The 19461-nt window shown below is 32.9% G+C and overlaps 2 protein-coding genes across 3 annotated transcripts; both read right to left on the bottom strand.

Moving 5' to 3' along the window:
* Positions 1 to 706: 706 nt before the first annotated feature.
* On the bottom strand, positions 707 to 3677 carry LOC137819487 (protein FAR1-RELATED SEQUENCE 5-like). Of its 2 annotated transcripts, none has more exons than XM_068623356.1 (3): positions 3542 to 3677; positions 2410 to 2837; positions 707 to 1076 (listed from the first exon to the last, which is right to left on the bottom strand). In XM_068623356.1, coding segments are annotated over exons 1-3 (600 nt in total). In that variant the 5' UTR covers positions 3543 to 3677; the 3' UTR covers positions 707 to 905. The 2 variants fall into 2 exon arrangements, with proteins under 2 accessions (XP_068479457.1, XP_068479458.1); XM_068623357.1 differs by having other exon boundaries at positions 3538 to 3651.
* A 1523-nt stretch (positions 3678 to 5200) lies between these two features.
* On the bottom strand, positions 5201 to 18133 carry LOC137818194 (protein transport protein SEC23 C). The gene is made up of 12 exons (XM_068621469.1): positions 17123 to 18133; positions 16261 to 16434; positions 14635 to 14796; positions 12401 to 12543; positions 10605 to 10680; positions 10352 to 10527; positions 10174 to 10255; positions 8368 to 8445; positions 7467 to 7628; positions 7107 to 7370; positions 6463 to 6567; positions 5201 to 5549 (listed from the first exon to the last, which is right to left on the bottom strand). The coding sequence occupies exons 1-12, from the start codon at positions 17852 to 17854 to the stop codon at positions 5409 to 5411; spliced, it is 2295 nt and encodes a 764-aa protein (XP_068477570.1). The 5' UTR covers positions 17855 to 18133; the 3' UTR covers positions 5201 to 5408.
* Between the last annotated feature and the right edge of the window lie 1328 nt (positions 18134 to 19461).

Consider the following 19461-nt stretch of genomic DNA (forward strand, 5'->3'; position numbering starts at 1 on the left):
GGAGTGGAGTATTTCCTCCAGATCTTTTGTTTGGGTTTGAGAGGCATGGTAGGTCAATGAAAGCACCAATTTGCTAAGCTTCTGCTATAGCTATACTAAGAGAAGAGAGAATACACTAATATAATTAGGACACAAAACCTTTGATGCATTCATTTTGGTATCAATACTCTAAATAGGTACCCTATGTGCCCTTAGGCCTTACAAACATCTATTCTTATGATAATATAACCTCCTTTTCTAACTTATTAGATTGCATATTGGTCCATCCATTTAGGTTGTCTAATTAATCTTTTGGGTCATCTTGGAGTGTTGGGTTGAGGTGTATCATAATCATCCTAGTTGTTAGATAATCATATCTTTAAGAATAATATTTCTATCCCAATTGGGTATCTATAAGTATGGAAGGGAAATATTTATAAAGAAAGATCAATTCTTGAATACATCTTAATTTGACACATCAGGGAATACATATTTGGATTATAATTTGTAAAAGTAACCTTGGTGCTGATTTCTACTAAAACTTAGTTTTAGATCAAATGTAAGTGCACTAATTTATTTTTATATGTTATAGCAATTGAATTATAATAGGTAGTTGGTTGAAAGTGTAAACATTTGTAGAAAGTGTGTGAGCATGAAGCCTTTTTAGATATGTTGAATGTTTGTGACTGCAATTGGATGATCCATTACTAACAGAAGAAAAACAATGTAATAATGATTCTGGTTCATGTAGCATGAATTCTATTAGGCTTAAAATGGAGATTTTTTGCCAAACCATCTCCAATATCCGATTCACTGCAATCCTTTACATTAGACCCATGTTAGTATAAAAGATGAAGCAAGGAATTTGCTTTCTACAAAATCCTGTGTGGAAGTTTGTCAGTGTTATAAAGTTTTTGCACTTCATTCTAAAGATTTTTTATATTGTTAACAACAAGCTCAACATTTTTTGATAAGCTTTCTGTTTGTTCCTCAACAGTCTCCAGAAGGGAGAATAGTTGTCTGCGATATTGCTGACATAATCGATCTCTGTACTCAAGTTCCTTTGTGAGTTGTTGAATTATCCTATCCTTTGACTCCTGGAAGTAAGCCAAACAAAAATTGTTAAGATTTCATAAATGCATTAGTTCAAAATTGTTAAGATGTTGATACAAATGTTTCTGGTGTAGTAGTACAAGTAAAACTCTTCAAAAGTTTCAGGTGTCTGAAGTGTTTGAACTTTGAAAATATGTAAGGAAAGTTCAGGTGAAGATGCTAAGATAAAAACATGTCAACTGTTCTGTAAATTTTCATTCAATGCAAATGATCATTTTGAGTAACATTATGCTTATGATTCAGAACTGATCTTCCAATAAGGAAAAATTCTCCACTGTCATCAATCTGCTTATGTGCCACAAAAGCTGCTGGAGATTTCCTATAGTAACATACTTAAAGTATAAATTCACATCATATTTGGACATAATATAAAAAATAGGAGCCAAAAATAAAGAACTAAAATGTAACACAGTATATGAATGGTGCCTAAAGATAACTGGCAGATTCAATACAGACTAGAAGACTGTAGCATTCCTGCTACACTCTGTGTAACCATTAACTAGAAACCTAAATTATGAGTCTCCTTAAAATCAATTCATTCATTCCCTGACTTTTTGACACTGACAGAACACGAGAATGAATTATGGTAAATTGGGACAAGTTCAGGTCTGTTCAGAAGCATGGAATTAGAATGAAATAAGTCTTAATTCATTTTTTTGACTCAATAAATCTTAATTCTTAAAAACCAAAAAGAATGAATAGCTAAGATGAGATTTTTACATTGTGTTAAATTAATCTTTGTCAGCATTCTGCATGATAAGAAAATACAATGAAATAAGAATGAGCATACATCAATGTTGTTCAATCTAAACAAGTTTGGGGATATAAACAGCTATAGAAATCTTTAAAATATAGGAATCCATAATTAACTACATTTCCACTTCACACCGATGAACTATAATCAGTCACAGCCTCACATGTGTGACATTAAGAGATACACTCAACTCTACTGCTGGTCAAATATAATAGTTACTCACAAAACTTGTTGCCTAAAAGAACAAAAAGTAACAAATGATTTTACCTTTTCTATAAAGAGCAATAAATCTGTGATTTACTGATCTTTACATAACATAAATAGAGATATACTAGATTTGGCAACAAGAAATGAACTCCGATGGCAAAAATCTTTGATAATATTCAAGATTAAAGACTATTACTTCAACAGTTAAAGGTGTGCAAACAGGAATTACTACTCCACAAGACATTTGTTGTCCCAATTTGCAATAGATTAAAGTAAAATACAAAACTGTATTCAATTTTAATACCGAGACATGGAGAACTAAATATTCAACGTCAGGAATTAAAGATAAAACTCACAATCATTTTACTATATGAAGGAGAACCAGAAGCATTTAGCAGATGACTGTGCTCCTTCACAAATTTAGTAACCACCCACTTCCCACATTTATTAACTTTAACCAACATCATGGCTTCACAACCTTCTCTTATGCTAGTCCTTGGTTTATGAACAGGCTTGGTTTTATTTCTAACCCTCACATGAAAACCTTGCTTATTGCATGAAAAACGGCGCGAAATGATTCGGTTGTCAACCTCAGAACGATGGCAGCGATCAAGGCGCACAACAAACCCTTCCTGCCTTGCATACTCATCATAAAAGTTCTTGGCAGCTTCCTCTGAATCAAACTCCATACCAACATTTGGCTCCACAATAGAACTGCCTTCAAATGCTGCTGATATTTTATCAGTACAATTTTCAACTGTTTCTGCCACAGCTTCCAAATCCACTAATAAGACAACAGTGAGCAAATGATCATTCAGTGAAACTATTCAATCATGAGCTTATCTATTTAAATCTTGCATAACTACATTTTCAAAAGAAAAATCACTGAAGCAAAATCTTCAAATTTGAACAACCACCACCACCACCAAAGCCTTATTCTAGTAAGTAGGTTTAGCTGCATGAATCACAAAGTTCCGTTAAGTTTGGTTTAAGACCAAATTTTTAGAGATACTATTCATCATAAGATCCCTCTTAACAACTTTCTCAATATTCTTGTTCATCTCCCTGTCTATCTTTACTCTCCTCAATGGTGCTTCAAATGGTTTTCCATCACTAGAGAATAACCACAACTGAAGACAAGTGCATTACTAACAATTTTCAATATGCAGCCCCAAACCAAATTGAACTTACCTTCAACAAAAAAATTGAAAGAAAGATGTTGAATCCCAATATTTTAAAATCTAAACAAACAGTAACAAGATGCTATTTTCTGAACTTATCTTACAAAATTACACAAACCCATTTGCTATAACAAAGTTTTCTCTCGTAAATTCAACCTTACTTAAGCTCTAGCGAATACATAAATCAAAAGGGGGAAAATGAAACTCCCCACATCATGAATTTTCCTGAAATTATACAGATTAATGAAAATGTGAAATTTTAAAGGCAGTGAAGTGAAATGAATCAAGAATGAGTAAGCTTACTTACTAGAAATTAACACAGGGTTGTGTGCAAGTAGGGTTAAATTGGTGGAAGATAATGTGAGAAAGTTGAGCAATGAAGGTGTGTGTTCAATGAAGGAAGAAGAATGTCATGACTTCTATGGTTTTTATGTCATAAAATCATTTTTTTGGCTGAATGTTGGTCTTATTTGGATGTTTTTAATTTTTTTGTCTTTCAAAAAATTAATTTTATGTTTAATCTTTCAAAAATTTGGTTTAAGTGATTTTCGAAATATTTTTAATTTTATTTATAAAATATTAAAAAATTCTTTTGATTTGTATTAAATACTTTTCGTTAGGTGGTAATGTATTAAGTGAATCAAAGCAATGTAAGAAAAAAAAATAGAACCACTATAACAACAAATAAAATAAAATATCTTTTAGGCTTTTTTAGATTAAGGAGTGATTAGAAAAAGAAAATAAATAAGAGATATATAATAGACTGTTGAGTTATTTTTGAGAGAAAATAAAAAAAATTATTTGATTGATGTTAATGAATAAACCTTTTTATATTAATATAATGAAAAAATAATTTATAGGGTAAATTTTAAAATAATTCTTTTAATATTTTTATTCTAATTATTTAGTTTATTATTACAATAATTAGTTCTATTAAAATAATCAATTATGTTACATTATCAATAAGATAATTTATTAAAGTGTTAATACTTTAATATTTCTTACAAAAGTTCAAGCCACTTATTAACTACCTAATATTATTTGTTTGATTCATCCTTTATTGCTAGATATTCTTTTTAATAAAAAAAAAATTGATTGTCAAATAGTATTGGTATCAAAATATCTTTTCTAAATCCATTATATCATAAATTTTTTATTATTATTATTATATATGTATATATTTCGTTTATAATCAATTATACATAAAATTTGTATATCTTTCTTTTTATATTGATAAAAGTAAAGAAGTCTCACTCGAAAAATTCTTACACATTTAAGACAATTGTTTTACAGTAACTTTCTTCTATTCAATTTTATTTTATTTCCACCAAAAAATATATAATTTGTTAATTAAGTTGTATTGGAAATTTAGAACATTTCTTTCAAGAACTTCACAATTGTGTAAACTGGGATAAATTGTCTCTAACATTATGCATGAACACATTTTATGTGGATATTTTCCTTTTAATATGATTTACTCTAAATTTAAAAATAGTTTGAAATTTGAAACTTAAGAATGATCGCATTTTATAAGGATTAAATTTTTTTTTAAAAGGTTCGAAAATAAGTATTTTTCTTTTACAAGATTGAAATGAAAACAAAATTAAATAATATGAAAACTATAATATTTATTAAATTCCACATCAGATAAAACTATGTTATTTTTTATATATTAAAAAGGATAAATAGGTGATTTAATATAACTATTATTAATATATTTCATTTTTAGTATAAAAAAATAAAGTCTTAATATGATAATTTTAATTTTTGTTTGAATTTTGTTAATGGTTAATATAATTGATTATGTTTGGTCTTTAATAATTTATTTGAATTTAAATAATGGTTTTTAATGATTAACATGATTAACTTAAATGAAGACAGTTGAATGGAAAAAATTAATGTCCGCCTGCTTAATTAGCACCAGATGATAGTTCCAGAAAGTAATTGAGTAGAAGATAGGAGAAACTTTCGCCACCAAGGAAAATCTTAAAGCCTGGATATATAGCTACAGAGAAAATAGATTTACTCCTTCTGTCCTTCATATGAGCGCTCGATTCCAAATAATTACAACATTTTGCACAAAATTGGAAATTGTAAGAACATACTAAAATGAAGTTAATGTACAGGCAGAAATCCAAGGAAAATTTTACATAAAAATTCCAAGGTCATATAATTTATTGAACTACTAATCTTTGCAAGTGATCCAGGAAGACCTCAAAGCTAACATCATCAGTAAAGATAATATCACCTCCAGGATTATAATTTTCGGTGTTGTAAGTCGCAGAAGGATTTAACTTTGCTAGTAGAAATCGAGCCTGCACACACATTAACACAAAACATCTTACATTACTGTAAAACGAATGGAGCTAGTCACACTGAAAAACAAAAATACTAATATGCACATGCATATAGCAGTTAGTTCAAAAGCATATGAATCACATCAATTAAATTACAGCTATATTCAAAGCTCACCGATAAACAATAATTATTCTCATCATACATAAACAATTTGTATAGGGAGAGCTTTTCAAATGAAACTGACAGGTAAACTTCCTTTTTTCACTGCCAATGGATCTCAAGGAAACCCACATACACACAAGGATTAAAGAAAACCATGGCATCAATAGTTTTTCGTCACCCATAAATTTTACTTCATTCTAAGCACATTCGGAGAATACTATATCGAATATCATTTGCTTTAGTAAATGCGGTATAAGCCCTTCTAGTCACACATAAAGGTCCAATAACTAACAGTTATGAAATACATGTTTCTCATAGGCCTACATTAAATGTCATTAATTGGATGAACATACATGTTAGTATAATTATTTAACAAAAAGTAATTTATTTCGGATTGTGTCAACAATATGTGATATTCATGCAATCTGGGTAGCATTGCAAAATACTACCATGAACTTTAAAATCACTAATGAATGGATGAAATGGCAAAATCTGAGCCCTCCATCCAAATCTCACGGAGAATGACAAAATAATAGATGATACTTTGGAGTTCTTAGCTGGTGTACATCTATTGAAGTGCGGAGTGAGATACAAAAGCAAAATTAAAAGAAAAAAAAAATCAGAACAATAATTCTAGGATGACAGCATGGTAATTAGAAAACAATGAAAGGGGTAATTATTAGAAGCAATGAAAAACAAACGGTAGCAGCAAGCAAACCAATTATTGTATTATCAGGTGATCAAGGGCAAGAAGGAATAGAAAGTAACCTGAGAGCCGTGCTGATCACAAATGACCAGGCGAGGTACAGGAAATCTCTCCTTTATTATTAAATCTGAATCATCATGAGGAGCTCGTAGCAATTGAGCAAATGCCTGAAAAATATAGTGATTTAATCAAATAAATTGTCAATGTCAAGGTAAGAGCACTGGTGATCTAGTCCAGTTCTAGACATTATGACCTCAAGAAAACACTGATAGAAGCTTACAAAGACCAGGGAAAGATGTCCAAAGACCAATTCAAACTATCAAGTTGGTTCAACATAACACAGGCCATACCATGGATTTCTCACTAAACAGTTAATACAAGAATGATAAAAGTCAGAAAATAAAATAAAGCCCACGTATTATAAACGGATGCCTAACTGCAGCCAAGGAGCTGCCAGATGTGTTAAAACTTTGCAGTAGCTGCATATATAGACCTATACGCAGCAAGTCCAAGCACCTTACTGAATTTAATCTTAAATCAATATGATCAATAAAAGCCCATAATCTACAATATTTTTTCCTAAGACTGAAATTAACAAAAATACTGAAACAGTAAGTTGGATACTGTAATTCTCAAACAAAAACCTCAGACCAAAACTAAATAGAATAATTATTCTCATATTAGCAATAACACATTCGAAGAATACCTGATGCTCCGGTTCATTATGATATCCAGCCTTACGCCATTGAGCTATTGTTGAACCATGAAAAATAACAACAGTGAAAAATGAATCCAAAAGCAGGATCTTATCAGCCGCAATGGCAGCAACATCAAGAAGTGCTGGTTCCGGACCAGAATGGAATGAATAAGAGATCAACGAAGGCTGAACCATGACAACAGAATTAGCAACATTTTCACGGTTCAGTATCATTCTAAAGTAAGCAGTCTCGTCTGGGCTGTTGTTAAACACCTGTGATAAATATAATTAAGGAAATAGGTAAACATTGAAGTACAAAATATTAGTGCAGCAAATATCACAAACCTAAAAAATCCGATAATACAATACCTGAACAAACTGAGAACGTCGGAAATGAAACATAAATTGTGGGAATATTGACAACCTGGGAGACAAACTGAAAGAAGATGGTGCGTCCTTTTGAAATTCCCCAAATCGGGAACACAGATTTATCAATGCCTTGTCCAACCATCTGATAGGATCAAATTCAGCCTGATTCCAAAATTACGTCATTACAAAACATCACAACATTAAAAGAGCACAACCACAAAAGCAGGTCAGTGAGAAAGAGATGAGCAGGTTCTCAGTTCTCACAACTATGGGTGTATCATGTGGAAAAGTAGTACTTCTGAGACTCTTGATCTTTTTGTCATTGTACTATTTGGTGATGCACAAGTATGACGGGTTTTTCAATTGACTATATATCTTCGTTCATTTTCTTGAAAGGAGAAGCAAAGGAAACCTCATGCCATTTTTCATGCAGAATGTAGTTTTTAGCTGGATTATAACAAAAAGCTGTTGAATTTTCTTTCCTCTCTTGCAGAGTTAGATTTTGAAATCTAAATTAACAGAATAATTAAAAAAACCTGTAGAATAGATTTCCTAAATGATTTCTAAAACAGACAGCAATTAATTATAATGCATTTTAGTTCTGTAAATTAATTTGCACATACTACAGGGATCAACTTATTCAAGACATTTTCAAACTTGGACGTGATTTTCCTGGTTTGTGATATCAACCATAGCACTGCTATGAGACCAAATGATAAGATCAATTCCTGTCCAAGAGGGGGACAGTATTACTGAATTAGAGTGAAAGTTTTCACAGACAGTTATGAAGCAAAGTTAATGTTCGTGACTTCAGCAATAAGCGGATCCCTATCACACATACGGGAAGGTTGATGTATTTATCCAAAAACAACAAAACTGAAAATAAACACCATGCACTCACCTCTGTTTCCATTTTGTAAGAGACTTGACGTGCCATGACTATAGCAGCTGCTTCTTGGTCAAATCCAGCAATCAAGTCCTACATTTAGACATAAATGTTATAGAAACACTGAAATTTTTCACAAAATAACAAAAATGATTTTTTCATAACACCGGGAAAGAAATAGACTTCTCAAGTTACTTGAAAAATCATCCCATGCAACATTGAACAACCATAAGCACTGATTATCACACATAAAAGACTTTGAAGACCCCCCACATTGACGAGATATATGGCAAAAGCATTCTACAAATGGATTGAGCAATACCCGTACCTCACGTCAAGCTAGCTTTGAGAGGTAAGCTCAGTTAATTATAACATGGAATTGGACAAGGTATCAACAACACTAACCCGACCTTGATAATGGGCCACCTACAAATATCCAACAATCTAACAAACTTTATGCTCCAAATATCCAATTCCAGCAGCAAGGGATGTGTTAGGATCCCAAGTCATCTTAGCATTCAGCCAAATGACTTGGTTAATGCTCGCCCCTTTTGGGGGCTTAAATTAAGCTCACAACGTTAGGACATGGACATAATACACCTTAGCAGTGGCTTCTTTGGGCTGCCTTAAATGCAGCATTGAAGGGGCAGTATGTAATCTCAAATTGACTATTGATATGAATTAAATAGTTCTTACAAGACTTGAACCATCCTCATCTTACAAGTTAATTTTTTCAGGTTGACTTAGACCCTAAATCCAAATTATAAAATTATACTTGAATATGTCCTAGATTTGTAGTTGGGCCAACTGTATTCCCCTGTTCCAAGCCCACAGCCCCTAGTCATGAAGGGTGTGTAGGAAACCCACCTTAGTAGTGGTCACCCCTAGGTCATAGCATCTCTAAAAGGACTACCTACAGAGGGGTAGACCAAAAAGGCTAAATAAAATGTCCGTGTGGGGCCATTAAGGCATGTACTATCAGAAGTTAAGATCCTACAATGAGTAGAGATATGGTCTAAGTAATGCTTATAAGGCTTAGGCAGTCCTAGCTGTACAAGCCAATTTTGAACGGTAAGGTTATGCCCGAAGCCACAAATAACCACTCGTCATTGTGTATGAGTAAACTAAAAATGGTGACAATCCATGAGGTATGCACATTGTGGGGTCCAGGGAGGGTAGATGTACCCCAGTCTAACTCCCACAACCATAGAGGCTATTTTGATAATTAGAATCTGTGTAAACCTCAAAGTAACGAATCAGATAACTTACCATGACGCCTAAGCTCCCCCTCATACAAGAATGAACATAAGTAAAAAAAAGCTAGATCTTTCAGTTTTGGGTGAAGGAAAAGTTCAGTACAAAAATGACTACCATACATGAGAATTGTGACGAGTCCATTTAAAAACACAAAAAAGGAATACATGCATACATATATATATGGCCAATATTTCAGATCAAAGGAGCACAGCAGCCGAATTGGATATCATAAAAGGAAGCAACCTACTTTCTAAATACCAACCTATTCAACAATTGTCTTAATTTCACTTCAGAATCAAAGCCTACCAATAAGCTCAACCAATTACCCCAAAACCATTGACTTCCAACAAGGAAGCTAAGCAAGGGAAGGAATATAGTGGTAGAAATAGTGAACAAAGAAAAAGGCTTTGTTTTGCATCACAATGAAAAATGTACAGTGTATCATTCCTAAACTATATTTTATCACATTTTCAATTTGATAACTCTAAACAAATTGATTTAGTAATGAATGGAGATCGAAAGAATCAGGTATAATGAATCAAAAGGCTGAAGATGAAACCTTACCTGTATACTTTCTGGTCCAGCAATCCATCTACGTGAAAGTGTCGTAACCCGTAATCTCATCTGCCCACTGTTATTCTGATAACTGAAGCAAAACATCTGTGATGAGTGAGAAATATTTCACGTACATTACCATAACAGACAAAACATTACTCGAGGAGGATAGAGACGGTTTTCATACTAAGTCAAGAATTGGAAGTAAAATTGATTGCTTGTGGCCTGCATGGCTGCCTCAGGACTTTCCTTCCTCACAACATCAAAAAATAGGCACAGCGATGTTGATTTGTCAAGGCCACACATCTTCCATGCACTTGTACCCCCTTGACCAATAACAACATCTGAGCATAATGGGCCTTTCTGCAGATACAGAGAAGAAGATAAGCATCTATGGGGTGGAGATAAGTAGCAGAAAAGAGGTGAGATATTCTAGACACCTTTTCAAGAGATGCACAAGGGCCAATAATACCCTGGATTTTCAAGTCCTTAGAGCAGTTTATCTCAAATATTCCACTGCAAAAAGAAGTTAGATAAGAAATAAAATTCATTATATAAAGCAATGCATGACTATCAGGACCATCTATACTAACTATATGACTTTAATATATGTTATAAATGGGAATGATATACATTTGCAGTAAGGCTATGTTCATGGCACCAGTTATGGTCAATTATCCAGCACTAACTTGGTAAAGCTTGGTTCTTCTAATACATGAAAAAATGGAGCTGATTGAGTCAACAAGTCAGCAGCCATAGAACATGCACCATATTATAATTAGGGATTCGGTACACTAAAAGTGCTGATCAATTCCTTCACTGTTATTCCTTTTTTATTAGAAAGATAGACTGCCACAGAACAAGTTAAACTTGAGGACAGTATTAAAAGATATATGAATTAATAGATTGTTAGATGGCTTGGGGGCTAGCAGTACTAGTGCTTGACCAAAGTCTTAGTACTAATAGGAGTTTTAGGCAATGATATTGCATTACATCATCAATAATATATCCAACGTGATAATAGTTAGCATTGTATCTTTTTTCTGTTAGCATGTATAATGAAAATGAATAAAGACAGTTGTTAGTCAGTAGGTTACAAGGTTATTAAACTCGAGAGTCTACTCAGACTCGTGGGAGGTCTATAAACTCGACTCGTAAACCCGACTCGTAGACTCATAAGAGTAATTCTCACAAAGGAAACCCTTGGCGAGAATTCCATTCCCCATTTTCTGTTCTGCTCTTAAATAAAGTCTGTTATTTTGGTCTTCTCTAGTTACATCTTATTTTTTCTGGATTTCTATCAATTTCTCATTCACTTCTTTCCTAGCCCTAAAATTCATCATTTTAACAAGGATCAACTTGTTTTCCAATTTTACACAATTATACATTGGTACACTAATCACACACATGTAATGTAACTATAATACTATTTAGTATTTAACTAACATAGTAGCTCAACTAGCAATAATAAACTTATGCATACAATTACCCTCTACACAAAAAAGAAATACAACTCTAAAAATTTGAAATTTAAGCCTAAGTCAAACTCACAAAACTGGTTTGGTAAGATAGGTTTGCACCCACTTATACATTACATTATTATTTGACCATATCTCTAGTCGATGTAGGCTCTTCAACACAGACCTCAACAAACATGACTGAGATAGGCTCTGATACCATCTTAAGAAAGTGGAATTTAATCCCAACAAAATTGGCTTGTAAGGGGAGGTTTGCATCCACTAATATACTATAATTTGCCCTTATCTATAGTCAATGTAGGTTCTTCAATACACTCCATCATGCCAAGGACTGGACATTTCGAAAATGGGACTAGGGGGAACCCAATAGTAGGTGACACGAGACTTAAAAAACTTGAGTAGGATAAGCTTTGAATGACTTTGATACCCATCTCAAGAAAGTAGAATTTAAGTCTTACTCAATCTCACTAAATTAGCTTGGTAAGGTGAGGTTTGAAACCACTTATATACAATAATTGCCCTCATCTATCTTGAGCACAGGACTAGGAACTTGACTAAGATAGGTTTTAAATGACTCTAATGTCATCTTAAGAAAGTGAGATTAAAATGTAACTCAACCTCAGAAAACTTGTTTAATAAGGTGAGGGTTGCACCTATATAGTATTATTTAGCCATATCTCTAGTAAATGCGGGTTCTTCAACAACAACTAAGGAAGATCCATACATCAAAGAAAAAAAATGAAAATATTAAGACTTACTTTGAAGATAGACCCAGATCATAATCACCCGACTGGAAAACACGCTTAAGTGAATCCTTGAACACTGAATGGCCAAAACTTTCAGCAAGTACAACAAGGCCTCCGGTCCTTTCAACAGCAGTTTTAAGTTCGGCAATTCCTACCTGGAGGATAAAGTATACAGAAGAAATTTAATATTTTTCAATATGTGAAAATTATACAAAAGCAAAACAACCACATACAGAAATTTCTAACATCTACAGAAATAAAGAATAACACTTTTGTCAGCCAATATAGTCCACCTAAAACTATAAAGCTTAGCATCACACAACTTGACCAGAAATGAAATCAGATAGCAGGTAACAAAATCATCCCCTATTTTTTTATTTTATTCATAAACGAACCAGGGATTTCAGACTATAGGAATTATGAATTTGGACAATCTAATTATTAATGGCGAGAGGCATTAGAATTATGGCTCATTGGAAGGACTGCCTCAAACTATCATACACCACTTAAGCTTCATATAAAAATAATGATTGAAACAATTATTTTCCATAAAATAAATCTAACAAATAAAAATAAAAGAGAAGATTCCAGGCAAGACAGATCAGGAATACTCATAAAAGCTAAGAAATCAGGGGAAGAAAAAGAAACTTGGTAAGAAAAAATTATGTTTGTGGAAAAAAATTAATCATTATACTCATATGTTTCATATTCTCTTTGTTAATTCCGATAAAAGAAAACATTCTCTTTGTTTACTAGTTCTAGTTTGTTCTAAACAATAATATAAAATGAGTGGACTGCTTTAATAAAAGTCATTCCCAGTGAACCTTTTCTTCTCATAGCATAGAATAAATATCAATATTTTTATAGACTAGAGAGTAGCAAATGATAAAAAGATTGTAGCCAATAATTTAGCAATGCTTCTAAATTGTAGGCTATTGTGTGGAGTCAATACTGGTTTGAGTTATACCAAAGATGTTTATATTGATACAGTACAGTTAGCCAAAAATGGTTTATTATGCGTCTATTTCTGAATTGTGAGCTTCGTAGTTATGAATTACGAAAAAAACATCAAACTCTCTTTCTTTATCAATATTTTTTCATTTATATAAAATATTTTATAAATTTTTGTTACTGTACCAATAATATATCACTAAATTTTGAGAAATTGTTATGTCCCCATATTTGTGTAATATCATGCCCATGTCGTAACCAGGCTTTATACGTGGTTTTGGTAGAAGTAGAAGTAAGGAGATTATATTTATATGTAACATGGACTTTTTGCTACTATTTGGAGCATTTGCTTGAGCACAACACTTATATTCTATGAAGCAAGGACACTGCCACACCTATAATTTTTAAAATATAGGATGGATACAACACAAATATATATCTACACACACACACAGTGAACATTATTATGAATCACTTAAATTGAGAATGAACATTATATTTAATATAATCTACAAAGAATTTAATCAAATATAACAAGTTGGATGCTTTTTTCCTAATACAAAACGGAATCTAATCCATCTATCTAAAATATAAAAGTGAAAAGCAGATCTAATTCATTTAAAATATTTCGCCCCCTATTGATTACTTACCATCATTGAAAAAGATACCATCTAAGTTAAATTCATCTAAAGACAAATTTAAACAGAAAAAGAGAAATACAAAATGTAAATATCAAAATGGATGTGTTTGTTTAAAGGAGAAATAGAAACTTACCTAATAAGTTTGTCATTTTCCAACTTCTTATAAAAATCATTTTGTCTTCTCTCATTAACATTTTGTTGGAATTGGATCGGATTATATCCTGGGAATGTTGTAGACACAAAAATATTGTTTTAAAAATTGACACTTTAATGGAGTGTCTAACACGTGTCCTAGTTCATTGGCTTATATTTTATGTTCAATAAGGTTTGAGCTCAACCATTATCACCCAATAAAAGGCTGAAAGGAGGTTATAGCATGAAGATTTGACATAAAAGCAAAATCTTCTGCATACATCGCTTTGGAAAATTAAATATATTAAAGAATGGGAAGAAGTAAATTACTGCTTAAACCAGCGTCACAATCTCTTCATTACACTGGATAATTGGAAGTGTTCGTTTAAATATTCTAAGTTTGGCAAAAACTTAACAGTGAAGGTTCTTTAGGGGGAAACAGAGACAATCACTGGTCAACTTATGCACAAGTAAATGTTGTGTACCAACCAGAAAAGGATAGTTGATAAAAGTGAAAACTACCTGATCAAGAGCACAAGCAAAGAGATCTAGTACATGTCCTTGATGTACAAGCTGCTTCGAAAGTCCATCATAGAATTTCACACATTTATGGTAATGTGGCACAGAATCTTTATCCAGATCCTTGTGGGATCGAATTGGTTCAGAAAGTTGTTTGGATACAATCTGCAATATTCAATAGTTCATAAAAGAGAATCAGCTGAATGTCACCAACCAATCAAGTGAGATGGATTCATTATTGCCTATGATGCAAACTCCATTTTACTACTTCATCAAAATGAACTCCAATCTAAGCAGTTAAATACATTACCCTGAAGCAGGCATTCAAAACATTGAGATCCATTTACATGCCCTTACAAACATAGGAAATGCATTACCCTGATGCAGGCATTCAAAACAATGATATCCATTTACATGCCCTTACCAACATAGCAAAAGCATTCAAAACTAAAATATTCGACTTTAGATTCTAAGAGGAGGGGGAAAGCACAGCAGAGGGTGTGATATACTCTGAAAGAAACCAAAAGACTGAGAAAGGACCAAAAGAAAAAAACCCGCAAAAGAAACCTCAATTCAAAATACTCCAAAAATCATAAGATGAACTGAAATTGGGAAACAATTGCTGTCATAAAATAAAAATAAAACTAGATAACTTCATCGGAAAAGAACTTGCAGAAAGGAAGATTCTAAACTATAAAACCCAAAACAACTTTTTCTTACCCTAACACTAAAGCCAAATTCAAAACTTCAATAAAATCCTATTTAAGCGTTCATTCCTATATCCCTCCACAATTCACTGCAATTGCTAATCTATGTATTTCCTCCTCTGATTCCTTCATCATAATCTAGCTCTGACCAGAAAACAACTCAACAACCTCACCTAAAAGATTAACCAATATTTATCACTAATGAGTCAAGAAATTGTCATCCTTCACTACAGAATATACCTGCAATGGCTAATGGCATATTAGACATGTTGAGAGGATTAGTGACAGAACAAGTCACTGGATGATACTGCTCTGGTATCATGTTGAGAAGATAGAAACCAAAAAGGAATATAATGAAGTCCACGTGTTGTATTCACACATGAGTATTCTTATTTATAATGAAGAGACACAATAATAAAGAATAAAATCGATATCTAATAATGGGAAATATTTGGTAATATATTTCCATATCAAATCATATTGTATCTCCCTATTTAATATAATTTAATCATATCTCTAAAATAATCAAATCATATCACTAACAAGACAACTTTTTCCCCCACATTTTTTTCATTTTTACTTAAAGATGACATATTTTGAGCATGCTGACAATAAAGAACTCCTAAGATACAGTTATCATGATAAAAAAAATCGATGTCTGACCTATAATCACATCCTTATGGAATCTTTGAAGCCAAAACTTAAAGTATAATTATTAACCTCAACACTTTGTTGCTGAAAAGGTTCCTTTACTACCAGCCTAAACACTCCATTGATCACAGGCTTCACTTATTACAGTTCACCATGATAACCCACAACACTAACTAATTATAGAACTCAAATTTTGCTACATACACAACTACAAAAATAACTCATTGACAATATTATATATAACTGCATAAGTTTCATTAGTGGCTCTTACAGGAGCAGGTCCTTCAGTAGCAGGTCCACCAATAAAAGCCATTATTCTTGCGGCTGAACCAGGGACACATGCCCCTAACAAACTTGCTGCAATACTCAGAGCCGTGCTGGTACACCGAGTTGCTCTCTGATCTGCGGGCACTGCCCAAGGATCTTTCTGCAGCTCCTCCAAAACCTGCCAACCAAACCACAAGTATATCACCCATAAATTAACACAAAATACACTCCAAACTCATTTCATTTCACTACAAGAAACACTCAACACAAAAGTTAACACCGAAAACACTCCAGATTCATTCCACTCCACTACAAGGGAAAGTTAACGAACATTACCAAATTGAGAGTGGAGTGCACCGAATACAATTATACACACCAAATGCATTTCATTCCACTACAAGAGACACTCAACAAACATTGCCAAATTGAAAATAGAGTCTATACACACAAATTAACAGCAGAGGCCAACGTCTTAAAAACAGTCTATGAACACAGTTTTGACCACAATGTCGATGTTTTGGAAGTATCTACCACCACATGACATTTGCGATTGCAGCTGCATCAGCCACTTGTGTCTGCACTTTCCAAAAACACCGTGCACGGTGACAAAAAACGCTTCCACAATTTAAACCTTGCCAAATACAAATTCATTTCATTCCACTACAAGAGACACTCAACAAACGTAACTGAATTGAGAGCGGAATGCGTGCGCACACACATACATGCAAATCAACACCAAATATATACAATCGAAATTCATTTCATTCCACTGCCATAGACACTCAACACGAATTACCAAATCGAGAGTAGCACCCGTGCGCACACAGAAACTAACACCAAACACACTTTAAATCAACAACCATTACCGAATTGATTGTGAACTCGCACTCAGACGCCGGCACGAGGAACCGCGAAATACTGTCGGAGGAGAGCCCGTCGCGCGCGCCGGCGACCACACCGACGGCCGGGCGTGGCTTCTTGGCGAAGAAGCTCATTTGTTCGAGGAGCTGGTCCTTGGTGACATCCTTCGATCCCTTGAAGACGTACGTCTTCGGCAGCGCAGCAAACCCTAACTCGTGAACATGCACTAACGTCCCGAAGGTGATGAGTCCGACAAGCGAATTCTCGGGGAGGAGCTCGACGGCCTGCGCCAGCGCGGAGCGCAGGAAGCCGATCTCCTCCTCGATGATGCAGGTATCGACGACGAAGAGGAACACGGGAGGCACGGCGGCGTCGGCGGAGGAGGAGGCGTCGGAGTTGTACTCGACGGTCGTGTACTGCGGGAAGAGCTCAGCGGGGAGGGATTCATCAGATATTGAGGCGTAGTGCGGAGGGAAGTGGTTGCGCTGGAAGCAGAACGGACAGATCCAGATCTTGGCGGCGAAGTCGACGATGCAGAAGGGATTGAGGACTGAACGGCACGTGCGGCAGCGGAGAGGCGTGTAATTGAGGACTGGCATGGAGGGGAAGTGCTTTATAGGAGTGTAGACAACGGAGACCGGAACGACGGCGTTTAGGGCGTCCTGCTTGGTGCCTGGGATCACGTTCCAGGGCATTCGCACGCCGTCTTGGGATTCGAGATCCAAGAATTCGGCCATGGTGAGAGGATCGGTGAGAACAAAGGGAAGGAACACGAGAGAGCGATCGTAGTGGTTTTGCTGCCTCTCTCTCTCTCTCCACTCAGATTGCTTGATCACAGTATTCACTGAAAAAAATAAGCATGCATTCAATATTGAATCAAAAACCGAGACACAATGGTGACTTTTGATTGGTTGGTTACTGCAAAGTTTGCACTAACCAGCAAACTTTCAAAGAGGGAGTTTGTTATTTTCTTTAACAAAAAATACATCACTCGCTTTTGTATCACTCATTCAACTAAAAAAAAATCGAGTTAGATTTTTATAGTTTTTATAAATTAAAGGAAAATAGACTATATTATTTATTTATATTTGAGTAATTTAATATTTTCAACAGAGAGTAAATTGAATAATAATACTATAATTATTAATAGTAAATAATTAATATTTTAAATCCTTGAAATATTTTAAAATTTGTGTGTTCGTCCATTAATATCTTTTTATCATAACAACTTATAAGTTTTTTCATTATGTATGTACTATGGGAATACAACTATAAGAAGAGATTTAACACTACTTATGATTGTACGAGACATGAGAGAACTTAAAAAACATGTTCGACAATAGAATTGACAAAAAAATAAAAAACTAAAAAAAATGTTAAATATTAAGTATTTATTTTGAAAAAAATATAGTAGATAGTTAAAACAAAAGTTGATCATATATTAGGAACTTCAAATTTATTTCAGTCATAAATTTTTTTTTTATAACTTTTAGTTACTTCTATTCATATGTTATACATGTACACTCTATTTGGATCAGGGTAAATACTATTCATCTGGATAAATTTGTGTTAATCATTAATGTTTGTATCCATGTTTTTTCATTGATTGATTTGGAGGTGTGAAAATGTAGAAAAATTTCAAAACATAGTTCATCCAATATGGTTAAGATTTATGAAGAAAGTCACAAAGGATTGTAGTATTTTACATGGTTATTCTTGTATTTATTTTTAAGACATAATCGATATTCGAGAATTGGTTTTGTATGAAATTTTAATGGATAATCGATGTTGATCGTATGATAATCAATTATGCATGTAAATTTATGGGATAATTATTTATCTTTTCTCTGAAATTGATTATGGGTTGATTTTACAAATTTTTTTATATTAAATAATTTATATTTATATTTTTTTAAAACTTTGAAAAATTTAAGAATATAATTTATTTTTTATTTTTATTTAAATAAAATATTAAATAATTTAGATTCGTATTTATTTAGAATTTTCAATAATTTAAAAATTTTATTTAGGAAATTGAATAATTTAGAATTTTCAATAATTTAGGAATTTTATTTATTTCAGATTTTTATTTAAATAGAACATTAAATTATTTCAATTTTTACTTATTTCTAATTTTCAATAATTTATTAATTTTATTTATTTCAAATTTTTATTCATATATAACATTAAATAATTTAGGATTTGTATTTATTTAAGATTTTTCATATTCCAGGAGTTTTATATATTTCTTATTTTTACATTAAATATTTTAGATTTGTATTTATTTATAATTTTGAATAATTTATAATTTTGTATTTTTATTTAAGTATGACATTAAAAAATT

The sequence above is a fragment of the Phaseolus vulgaris genome, chromosome 10 (genome assembly GCF_000499845.2).
Source record: "Phaseolus vulgaris cultivar G19833 chromosome 10, P. vulgaris v2.0, whole genome shotgun sequence".
NCBI classification, from domain to species: domain Eukaryota; kingdom Viridiplantae; phylum Streptophyta; class Magnoliopsida; order Fabales; family Fabaceae; genus Phaseolus; species Phaseolus vulgaris.